The sequence below is a fragment of the Dermochelys coriacea genome, chromosome 1, assembly GCF_009764565.3.
Source record: "Dermochelys coriacea isolate rDerCor1 chromosome 1, rDerCor1.pri.v4, whole genome shotgun sequence".
NCBI classification, from domain to species: domain Eukaryota; kingdom Metazoa; phylum Chordata; order Testudines; family Dermochelyidae; genus Dermochelys; species Dermochelys coriacea.
The window spans coordinates 223,693,558-223,706,233 of NC_050068.2; the positions used below are offsets into that span (position 1 = coordinate 223,693,558).

General features: G+C 40.4%; 1 protein-coding gene across 1 annotated transcript in view; it reads left to right on the top strand.

The window, feature by feature from the left end:
• The window catches only part of LOC119855632 (potassium voltage-gated channel subfamily KQT member 1-like), a 765,296-nt gene that overhangs the window by 84,025 nt on the left and 668,595 nt on the right, over window positions 1–12,676 (top strand). Inside the window, exon 3 of the mRNA XM_043515017.1 lies at window positions 4,516–4,642. Coding sequence (XP_043370952.1) covers window positions 4,516–4,642 — 127 coding nt within the window. The remainder of the gene's footprint in view (window positions 1–4,515; window positions 4,643–12,676) is intronic.

The window sequence follows — 12,676 nt, forward strand, 5'->3', positions numbered from 1 at the left end:
TACAAGGCTAATGCAAATTCTGATGATTCTCTCAGTTCTTGAAAGTGAAAGTGAGTAAAGAGCTGTCAAACTTCCATTATCTCGTCTAGCAAATTTGAGAACCCCGTTCTGTTTGAATTAGCAAATTAATCGCATACAAACAATGAAGTAGTAAGATAAAGGAGAGGACAGAGATTAATTGATCAGTTTTGAGGGATCTGTCCTTAGGAGTTCTTGCTTTGTTAGATATATGCTCTGTTTCCCAGTAAAAGGCCTGCATGGTGATATTGCCCATTTTTCCCATCAGGGAAAAACTGTAAGTCCTTTGTTTCCTCAGCATTTCTCTTGTGCATAGTATTTTCTATGCTAGCAAATACTTAGTGTAACTGGACACAGCAATTCTACCTCACTGTTCCTGTCAATAATTCTTCCATTGGTGTTAATCATATCTTTTAAGTCTGAGTCAGAAAAGCCTACATTTTCATGGGGTTGGGAGGGAAGAGACATACTGATTACAAAGTGAACAACTCAATCGTAATTAGTAGGCTTGCATAATCCCGCTTTTACTCACCTTTCATCCTCTAAAATACTTGGATTATGTGGAATTCTAAGGATGAATAGGTGTTGTTCAGAGAGATAAATCCCATTCCAGGTGTGAAGATGGGGAATGAGGCTGTTCCCAAATGCTCTCCCAGTTGAGTCTGCTACTACTACCCCACCAGCTCGGCCTGTGGAGTTAGAGAAGTAGGATGCATTCCCATTATACTCAAGAGAACACGTCTGACTGGTGGTAGGGATAGCATTGGTAGGCTCTGCAAGAATCTGTATTCAGCCCTCTTTGCTTGAAGAAAGGTTGCCAAGATTCACGTGCTTTAACACAGTGGTTATCCTATTGCTCTTTACTATTTAGTAATAGTGGGCATTCTAGCATGTGATGCTAGCTGACATGTAATGTAAAAGTAACACCTCAAATGCAAAACTTGAGTTGGTACTCCATGATATTTTTGAAGAAAAAAACCTAAAAAGTTATAAAATGGCACACAGCCAATGGATTAAAAGCTGGCTAATTGATTGATAGGTCTCAACATGTAGTTGAGGAACTGGGAAATTTCCTGATTCTAGTGGGGTCTCACAGGGACGGGTTCTTGACCCTAAACTAGTTAACATTTTTTTTTATTAAATACTTGGAAGAAAACATAAAATCATCACTGAAAATTTGTAAATGACAAAAATTGGGAGAGTGGTAAATAATGAAGAGAACAGGTGACAAATACAAAGTGGTGTAGATGCCTTGGTAAATGGGTAGAAGCAAACAATATATGTTTTTAATATGGCTAAATGTAAATATATACATCTAGGAACAAAGAATATAGACCATACTATACTGGGAAGCTGTGACTCTGAAAAAGAAATGATGATGATAAATTGGAGATAGTTCAGTGAAGAACCATGACCATAATTGAAGGATTAGAAAACATGCTTCATAGTGATAGACTGAGTTCCATGGATCTATTTAGTTTATCAAAGAGAAGATTATGGGTGACTTGATTAATCTCTGAGTACGTGGGGAACAAATATTTGATACACTCTTCAAACTAGCAAAGAAAGATATAACACGATTCAATGAATGCAAGTTGAAGCTAGACAAATCCAGACTGAAAATATGGCATCAATTCTAAAGTGAGTAATTAATAATTGGAATAATTTACCAAAGGTCATGGTGGATTCTCCATCACAGATGGTTTTTAAATCAAGATTGGCTGGCTGTTTTTCTAAAAGATATGCCCTAGGAATTATTTTGGGGAAGTTCTATGGCTTGTGTTAGACAGGATGTCGGACTAGATCAGGGGTCTCCAAACTTTGAGACAAGGGCCATATTAAATTTTTGAAAGGGCTTCGTGGGCCGAAGCAGCTGTGAAAGAAATTAAATATATGCAAAATTGTTTAAAAAAAAAACCAAAAAAAACCCCCAAAAAACCCAACCCACTACTCTACTGTGTCAGTATTCCATTAAATTCTAAATCGGGTATAAAAGTTAATCGATGCAGGTACTGTAAGTTGGCTCCCCTTTTTGGGTCTGCTCTGCCCTATGCCTGCTCCCTTCTCCCTGTGTCTGCTAGGCATGCCTGTTCTGCTGAAGAAAATGACAAAGGATTGAAAGTTTGGCTGTACTTTGGTAAGAGAAGCTCCAGGTTCCCGTTGTTGGTTGGCACTGTTTGGTTCTATTAATGCTGTAGTTAAAATTTAACCATTACGAAATTGTTAATTTCCATCTTCTTTACTGCATTTATTGGAGATGTAATTAAGCATCTGACTTGTATTTTTACTCTAAGGCAGGGGTCTGTGCCTGCTTGGCTGCAGCAGCAACTCTCCCCTAAGTTGGCTCCCTTTTTGGGGGGACACTGGCTCCCGGGGGCACTCACCCCTCCGCACAGCTCAGCGGAGCTACCACCCCCTCCCCCACCCAGGTGAGCTGCTACCGGCTGTCCCTCCCCCTGCCTGCTCGGCATGCCTACTCAGCTGTTTCCTTTTCCCCTGTTGGTTGGAGGGCTGGACAAATGGAAGCCCCAGGATGGATCTGGCCTGCGAGCCGTAGTTTGGAGACCCCTGGACTAGATGATCACTATAGTTCCTTCTAACCTTGGAATCCGTGAATCTATTAACAAAACAGATCATGTTCATTTCAGTGAATGTGTAATTAAATGCAAGTGAGTTGACGGGAGAATTGGACAATTTATTATTCTAAAAGGTTTCAAGTTTGTAAACTCTGATTCTGCATTTTTGTATGCATGTAGAGCACTGTCTGTGTGTGTGAACATTAGTTAAGTTTGTTTGTTTTTTTAAAAGAAAACTTGACTCGTAAGCAGAATTTTTCAAGTTCCCTTAAATTTCAGAATCACATTCCTTAAAGAACTGGCGATTCTTTGCTTTTATTGACCTGTGATTAGAACCAAGAGTACCATACTTAAAAGGAGTAATTGATTCTTTATGGAAGACCAGGAGAACACTTCATATAATATTTTGGAGAACATTGTCTTGAATAAAACATGTCAGCATCATAATTTTGAATGTTATCTCTCAGCCTTCTTTGTCAGCAAATTGTACTGCACATTTTGTCAGATTTCTACTAATCCTTGCTTTTTAGGTAGGATAGAAATAACATGAGAACAGCAGAAAGATTTCTTGTGTTTGCTCCTGTTGCTTTTCATTCTAGCCAAAGCCAGGAAGTGAGGGAGGCATGGTAACCTAGCTGTGTCCAACACCTAAAGTTGGGTTGGAGATTGAGTATTAGTTCGGTTAATACTTTATCTGAAGTAAATTCTTTCATGCCTAGTCTCAAAATGCTTTGATCTTTACTGTGCCATTCAGAGCACCAAGTACCAGGACAGATAGCTAGCTATCAGTATGTAATGAAAATTGTGATGTGATGTAAGTGTATTGGTACCTTACAATTCCTAAAATGGATTGCAGACATATTTTAGTGAAAATGTAAATATTATTTTCCAAAGCTCATTCTGGAACAGGAAGTTGTATAGTAAATGTATATTTGAGTCAACAGGGTACAATTTCAGCTGGAAGGCATCCTGGCAATTTGTGTTCTAGTTGTCCTAAAGCACTGACATGGTAAAGGAAAGCAAGAAAGAAGCAAATAACTCTTCAGTAACCTAAATTTAAATTGTAGTCCTCACCAAATCTACTTTTGTCCCAAAGCACAGAAATAATTCCCCACTGGTTCTTTCCTGGGTGAACTAATTTTTGATTACAAGCTAGCATGTCAGTATTTTCATGAAACATAGAGTAAATGTAGATAAGAAATAATAAGCTTAGATTACTAATACATTTTGGATGTACTCGATTTTCCCGTGTATACCAAAGTTAATGTCTGGGCTTCTGTTACGTTCATGTCGTCCACCCCTTGTCTTCAAAATTCTTATGTTTCTTAGCTCATATTTTTGCTAATCTTATGAATAAATCTGTTTTCCATTTTTCATCCCTCTATTTTCAACTTTTAGGAGCAGTAACTAAACAGAGGAAGAAACTTACTGTGACTTCCCTTAGAGGACACTGCTATGGTGTTGCCTAGAGAGATTAGGAGAATAATCCTTAGCTCTGAAAAAAGAAAAGGAGTACTTGTGGCACCTTAGAGACTAACAAATTTATTTGAGCATAAGCTTTTGTGAGTTCATGAAAGCTTATGCTCAAATAAATTTGTTTGTTTCTAAGGTGTCACAAGTACTCCTTTTCTTTTTGCGGATACAGACTAACACGGCTGCTACTCTGAAATCTTAGCTCTGAGTTTTCTATTTAAACAACTTATTTATGCTCACTAGTACCTTACTCCACAAATAGTTTGCTGGCAGTATACTCCATTTTTTAAAATTTGCCCTTTGAAAAATAAATAAAACACAATCTTGTTACTATTTGTTTTTGGTTTTCAGGAGTTGGCTTAACAAGTCACAGGAGAGAAATGGAAAATGCAAATTGTGGGTTAATTTTTAACGTTAATCGCATCTTTTTTCCTTTTAATTCCAACAGGAAATTGTTCTGGTGGTGTTTTTTGGTGCTGAATATTTGGTGCGGCTATGGTCTGCTGGTTGCAGAAGTAAATATGTTGGTTTTAAGGGAAGACTACGTTTTGCCAGAAAGCCTATATCAATTATTGGTAAGATTCATATTGGTTTTAGACGGTTCTGTTAATATCCTTTTAAACTGCAAATATAAAGTTATTACCAAAGAACATACAGGGGACCTGAGTTGTATCCTTGATTCTTAGCACTGACTGTGTGTGATCTTGGGCAAGCTGTCTGTGCTTCCCTGTGTCTGTCTTAGCTATTTAAATTGTCCTTGCCTTGAAAAGTTTAGTCTTACTATGTATTAGAAATGTGCCTAGTACAATGGGGTCTCTAGGCACTACCATGGTACAACTAATAAGCAGTAATAATATTGCATATCATGAAATAATGGTATGTACTAGGCCCTTGCCTACAGGAAACCCTAGCTGAAGAAGGAAAATCCGAATCTTTGAAGGGTAGGGAAGATAGAAAGCGGATCGCCTACTGGTGATAGTGGGGTGGCTGAGGCTATGTGAAACTTTGGTCCTGGGGAGGGTGGCCGTACTTTCAGATACTTTCAATAACTTGGTCACCCTCTCACTGGCTGAGTTTTCCCTTCTTTCCCCAGCTCCAGGTTCTCAAATTGTGCTTGAATATGTACTGTAGGGTGGGCACGGTGGAAGGGAGGATACAAAGGAGCTGCTGGATGGAGAGGAAGAGGGAATAGAGAGCTAGTTGGAGGAGAGTGAGAGGGGTGTTGGGGAAAAGGGGTGATGGAAAAAAGTAACTGGATTTGTATGGAACATTACCATAAACATTCTGTTTTGTCTTGAGTGTGTTTTTTTTTTTCTTTAATTTATAAACCCTTTGGGAAAGGCTATATCTTCCTGTGTTTTTTGTACTCCACCTTGACCGTTTTAGGTGCTACAATGATATAAATGTGTATAAAATATCTATTAGTACCATATGCAGTACACTTTTTAATCATTAAGGGGCCTGTGTTCCCTTTCATAGGTTATTTTTATATGGGGGAATTGGAAACTGAGCTTCCGCTCACCGGGTTTTGTGGTCATGCTTCTGCCAGGGTACAGATAGTTGGGGAGCAGTGTGTGAGTTTAACCCCATCTGCAGAATCCACAGCTGATTCCCTCACTCACCACCTATGATTTGCATGAGATTTCGGGTGAAAACTCAGCAAACCAAGTAGTCTGCTGAGGAGCTTAATATGCATAATTAACAATAGAGGGAAATAATGTACAACTTTCAAATCCTGGGGGAAGTTTCATTGCATGAAAAACAAACAGAAGCACAAATGCACAAAATATATAGCTGTTAGGGCTCTCAAGTGATTTTTTAAAAAAATTAATGGCGATTAATCACATGATTAATCGCACTCTTAAACAATAATAGAATACCATTTATTTAAATATTTTGGATGTTTTCTACAATTTCAAATATATTGATTTCAATTACAACGCAGAATAAAGTGAACAATGCTCCATTTGTATTTTTGATTACAAGTATTTGCACTGTAAAAAACCCAAAAGAAATCGTATTTTTCAATTCACCTCATGCAAGTACTGTAGTGCAATTTCTTTCTCATGAAAGTTGAACTTACAAATGTAGAATTATGTACAAAAAAACTGCATTCAAAAATAAAACAATGTAAAACTTTAGAGCCTACAAGTCCGCTCAGTCCTACGTCTTGTTCAGCCAGTCACTAAGACAAACAAGTTAGTTTATTTTTGCAGGAGATAATGCTGTCTGCTTTTTGTTTGTCACCTGAAAGTGAGAACAGATGTTTGCATGGCACTGTTATAGCCAGTGTTGCAAGATATTTACATTCCAGATGTGCTAAATGTAAGCAGGGGAATAGTCCCGCTATTGTGGGGAACTTTTCTGGCTTCTGCACTACCCTGGTGAAGTGGGCTAGTGAAAGGGTCTGAGTCCTCGCTCCCACTTCCTTTACCCAGTGGCCTCCTAGCCCTTGAGGACTCCCCTTCCACTCTCCTGTCTGCCAGAATCCTCGTAACCCAACAAGGCTGGGCCCAAGATTCCTGGGGGGCTCGACCCCCAACCTTGCTGTGGTCACCTAGGACAGGGGCTAGAGTGTCTCCACTCTGGGGTACTCTCTCTGCATTGGGCACTTCTCTGACCTACTGACCATTACACACAATTTAAAGCAAATGCAAGTTATTTAATCAACAATTAATTTTAAAAAGAATAAAGGAAAAATGGGAAAGGTTAAAGGAAACATCAACCCGCTCTGAGGCAGGGAACATCATAAACGGTGTCTCTGGAATGTCAGGGCAGTTCACAGTTTGTTCCTTGTAAGTCCCAGGCCTTCTTCTCAGGCCCTGGCTGTGCTGCAGGGATGCTGTGGGTTGGACACTTGCTCTGGTGGTGGCCACATGCTCTCAGGCTCTAAGTGGTAGGACCTTTCTTCCCAGTGTCACCCCCACCCTGTCAGGGTTACGATCCAAGGCTGGTCTGGTCTGCTCTCTCTGGGCTGCTTTTCTGGTCCCTCTGGATCTGGCACAGCTCTGCTCCCCAGCTCAGCTTGGGCCACTGCTTTCTCCTTAGCTCGGCCCCACTCTGTCTGACCCAGGCAAATCCAGCTCACATGGAGGACAGGACCTCCCTGGCTTCCTGACTCCTTGATTAGCCTTCCCACCCTGTCATTCAGGCTGACCTGGAGCATTGGCCTCTCCCCATTGTTCCTGGGGACTGTCAGTCTCAGGGTCCTGATTCCCCATCGACCCTTCCCCTTTTAGTACTGGGAGCTAGCCAACCAAAACACCCCCACTGAATGTTAGTAAGGGGGCAACAGTCCCCTTACATAAAGATTGATACGTCCCTTCATCTTCAACCACCATTCCAGACATGCATCCATGCTGATGATGGTTTCTGCTTGATAATGATCCAAAGCAGTATAAACTGACACATGTTCACTTTCATCATCTGAGTGAGATGCCACCAGCAGAAGGTTGATTTTCTTTTCTGATGGTTCGAGTTCTGTAGTTTCTGTATTGGAGTGTTGCTCTTTTCAGACTTCTGAAAGCATGCTCCACACCTCATCCCTCTCAGATTTTGGAAGGCACTTCAGATTCTTAAACCTTGGGTTGAGTGCTATAGCTATCTTTAGAAATCTCACATCGGTACCTTCTTTGCGTTTTTGTCAAATCTGCAGTGAAAGTATTCTTAAAACAAATATATGCTGGGTCTTCATCCGAGACTGCTATAATATGAAATACAGGGCAGAATGCGGGTAAAACAGAGCACGAGACATACAATTCTCCCCCAAGGAGTTCAGTCAAAATTTAATTAACACATTATCTTTTTAACATGTGTCATCAGCATGGAAACATGTCCTCTGGAATGGTAGCTGAAGCATGAAGGGGCATTCAAATGTTTTAGCATATCTGGCACTTAAATACCTTGCAATGCCAGTTTCAAAAGTGCCAGCGAATGCCTGTTCTCACTTTCAGGTGACATTGTAAATAAGAAGCGGGCAGCATTTATCTCCCATAAATGAAGACAGACAAGTTTGTTTAATCAATTGGCTAAATAAGAAGTAGGACTGAGTGGACTTGTAGGCTCAAAAGTTTTTACATTGTTTTGGTTTTGAGTTATCGGTTTTTTAACAAAAAAAATCTACATTTTTAAATTGTACTTGTCCAATAAAGAGAGTTGCATTATGGTACATGTATGAGGAGAATTGAAAAATACTATTTGTATTTATCATTTTTACAGTAAATTATTTTTATTACAAATATTTGCAAAGTGAGCACTGTACATTTTGCATTCGGTGTTGTAATTCCTTGTAAGAAAGCTGTGTATGGTTTTTTGTTTGTTTGTTTTTTTTAATAAAAAGCCAAAATGTTCTGTGAAATTTTTTTGAAAACTTTAATTTTTTTTTGTAAAAAAAAAAAAATTATACAGCCAATTCTATAACTGACCTAGTCTCATAGAACATATCATGAGCCAGAACTTGAAACAATCTATGTATGCGGCAACCTTTCCTCCCCATCGCTTTCCCAAGATTATATTTAAATTAAGTAGCTTCCATAAGTAATTATGTGACAGAATATTCATTTGAATGCAGGATAAGCTATATAAATTCTGTTAGAATTTGTTTTCAACTTGATCTATATTCAGTATGCTGTCATATTACATACTACAGTAGCAATTAGTGTTTGTATAGTATTAGAGAGCATACAGTGCACTTTAAATGCTAAGTGTAAATCGTGAGCACAGGATTGCAACATTTTTGTTAGGACACTTCAGAATGTTTAAGTATAGAGAATGTGGGAGGTTATGTACAAAAGAGGTAAAAATACTGTTTTATTCTTGTGGGAAATACATTTGGAAGTAGGGTTGTTACTGTTACATTGTAGAAAAAACTCTGTGTACTAGTCCTATTGCTAGACTTGGCTGTGGGGCTATACGTTTGCTTTGTAGATGTTCAGGCTCAGGCTGGAGCCTGGGCTCTGGGACCCCGCAAGGCCAGAGGGTTCCCAGAGCCTTGGCTCCAGTTGGAAACCAGTATAGGTTTATCATTGGCTTCAGCAGGAGCAGTGTTGGGTCAACACTCCACACTTTTGAAAATTCCACTCTGAATGTTTATACTTAGGCTTTTTGTAAAAGATAAATAGAGGCACAGGTGAAGATAACATGAGGGATTGCAAGGTTACACGCTATCCTTTTGCTGCATTACAGAAATGTTACTACAGATGAATTTTTGTAATTAATGTTCATTCACTGGGGGCTTGGGAGCTTATGCTTAGAAATAAATATTAGGCAGGTATATGTTCAAGGGTGTTGTGTGTGCATTATTATCCCATATTGTCTGCCTTTAGCAATGGGCCTGTGTGGAATATATTCATATGCACCTTCAAAGTTTGTTATGGAATGAGACAGGGCTCTGAAGGAGCACCTGTACATGGAATGTGACATTCCAGTCAAGTTATATAAGCCTAGCAGTGTTGTGCCAATAAAACACTGAGCGAATGTTAGACAAAACCACATTATTGTAAGTCAGAACTCAAAGTATGTGCATACAGGCTGTTTATTTTAAGTCCTTCCAGACAGATTTTCACTGGACCACTAAAAAGCATATATCCAGTCAAAGAGCTATCTCCAGACCATAAACTTCATACCATAAACTACTAGAGCTGCTAAAAACAATTCAAAGTTTTTGTTAAAATGGATTTTTTTTTTGCTTTTTGTACTTGAAAATGGGTGAATTGTGTTTTGCTCAAAATCATCGGATACTGAAAGTTGTAGACCAAATGTAAAGATATTGGAAAATTAGAAATCAAATTGTTGAGTTAATAATGGAAATACTTGAGCAATCTTGACTATAGGTATTACTATGTGCTCTGCCTATGTGTATAAATAAGAAATACTTGCCTAGCAAGTTGATTTTTGTCCATTGACAAACAGCTGGTGGCTTACCATGGTTGCTGTCCTTTCAGGCATTATATGCTTTCAAAATCGGCCAGGTCTGGCAGTAAATTCTGGCTATGCTGTGACTTCACAGCTTAGTATATTTTAAATGCTAACATATACACTGGCGGAGAGGCGAATGTAGCAGCAGCAAGAAATCTGGCAAGAAACATGGTTAACGAATTGGCACAAGTTTTAGAGGCAACAAGGGACAATTTTTTCACCAGCGTTGGACTTGCTGCCCAAAAAAACTAACTTTGGCTGGCACAATGAGAAAGAACAAGCCTGAAATTCCTGTTCAGTTCCTTCCCAACTGGCAAAACCTGTCCACTCCAGTTTTGTTTGGTTTCCAGGAAAATGTGACCCTTGTGACTTATGTACCCAAAAAGGGGAAAGCGGTATTACTGTTATCATCTATGCACTCAGATGCTTCTGCCTCTGGGGCTGAAGCAAAACAGATATAATTAATTTTTATAACAAAACAAAAGGACACGTATGATGTCTCTTCTGTGTCATAGAATCCTAGAATATCAGGGTTGGAAGGGACTTCAGGAGGTCATCTAGTCCAGCCCCCTGCTCAAAGCAGGACCAATCCCCAACTAAATGATCCCAGCTAGGGCTTTGTCAAGCCTGACCTTAAAAACCTCAAAGGAAGGAGATTCCACCACCTCCCTAGGTAACTCATTCCAGTGCTTCATCACCCTCCTAAAAGTTTTTCCTAATATCCAACCTAAACCTCCCCCGCTGCAACTTGAGACCATTACTCCTTGTTCTGTCATCTGGTATCACTGAGAGCAGTCTAGATCCATCCTCTTTGGAACCCCCTTTCAGGTAGTTGAAAGCAGCTATCAAATCCCTCCTCATTCTTCTCTTCTGCAGACTAAACAATCCCAGTTCCCTCAGCCTCTCCTCATAAGTCATGTGCTCCAGTCCCCTAATCATTTTTGTTGCCCTCCGCTGGACGCTTTCCAATTTTTCAACATCTTTCTTGTAGCGTGGGGCCCAAAACTGGACACACTACTCCAGATGAGGCCTCACCAATGTCGAATAGAGGGGAATGATCACATCCCTTGATCTTCTGGCAATGCCCCTACTAATACAGTCCAAAATGCCATTAGCCTTCTCGGCAACAAAGGCACACTGTTGACTCATATCCAACTTTTCGTCCAGTGTAACCCCTAGGTCCTTTTCTGGAGAGCTGCTGCCTAGCCATTCGGTCCCTAGTCTGTAGCTGTGCATGGGATTCTTCCGTCCTAAGTGCAGGACTCTGCACTTTGTCCTTGTTTAACCTCATCAGATTTCTTTTGTCCCAATCCTCTAATTTGCTAGGGCCCTCTGTATCCTATCCCTACCATCTAGCATATCTACCACTCCTCCCAGTTTAGTTTCATCTACAAACTAGCTGAGGGTGCAGTCCACGCCATCCTCCAGATCATGAATGAAGATATTGAACAAAACCGGCACCAGGACCGACCTTGGGGGACTCTGCTTGATACCGGCTGCCAACTAGACATGGAGCCATTGATCGCTAACCGTTGAGCCCGACCATCTAGCCAGCTTTCTATTCATTTTATAGTCCATTCATCCAGCCTTTACTATTTTAACTTGCTGGCAAGAATACTGTGGGAGACCGTGTCAAAAGCTTTGCTAAAGTCAAGGAATAACACATCCACTGTTTTCCCCTCATCCACAGAGCCAGTTATCTCATCCATAGAAGGCAATTAGATTAGTCAGGCATGACTTGCCCTTGGTGAATCCATGCTGACTGTTCCTGATCACTTTCCTCTGCTCTATGTGCTTTGGAATTGATTCCTTGAGCATCTTCTCCATGATTTTTCCAGGGACTGAAGTGAGGCTGACTGGCCTGTAGTTCCCCAGATCCTCCTCCTTCCCTTTTTTAAAGATGGGCACTACATTAGCCTTTTTCCAGTCACCTGGGACCTCCCCCGATCACCATGAGTTTTCAAAGATAATGGCCAATGGCTCTGCAATCACATCTGCCAACTTCTTTAGCACTCTTGGACGCAGTGCATCCAGCCCCATGGACTTGTGCCCATCCAGCTTTTCTAAATAGTCCCAAATCACTTCTTTCTTCACCTAGGGCTGGTCACCTCCTCCCTCTGCTTATGCTGCCCACTGCAGTAGTCTGGGAGCTGACCTTGTTTGTGAAGACAGAGGTAAAAAAAGCATTGAATACATTAGCTTTTTCCACATCCTCAGTCACGAGGTTACCTCCCTCATTCAGTAAGGGGCCCACACTTTCCTTGACTTTCTTCTTGTTGCTAACATACTTGAAGAAACCCTTCTTGTTACTCTTGACATCTCTTGCTAGCTGCACCTCCAAGAGTGATTTGGCCTTTCTGATTTCACTCCTGCATGCCTGAACAAATATTTTTATACTCCTCCCTGGTCATTTGTCCAATCTTCCATTTCTTGTAAGCTTCTTTTTTGTGTTGAAGATCAGCATAGATTTCACTGTTAAGCCAAGCTGGTCACCTGCCATATTTACTATCCTTTCCACACATCAGGATGGTTTGTTCCTGTAACCTCAATAAGTCTTCTTTAAAATACAGCCAGCTCTCCTGGACTCCTTTCCCCCTCATGTTATTCTCCCAGGGGATCCTGCCCATCAGTTCCCTGAGGTTGTCAAAGTCTGCTTTTTTGAAGTCCAAGGTCCGTATTCTGCTGCTCTCCTT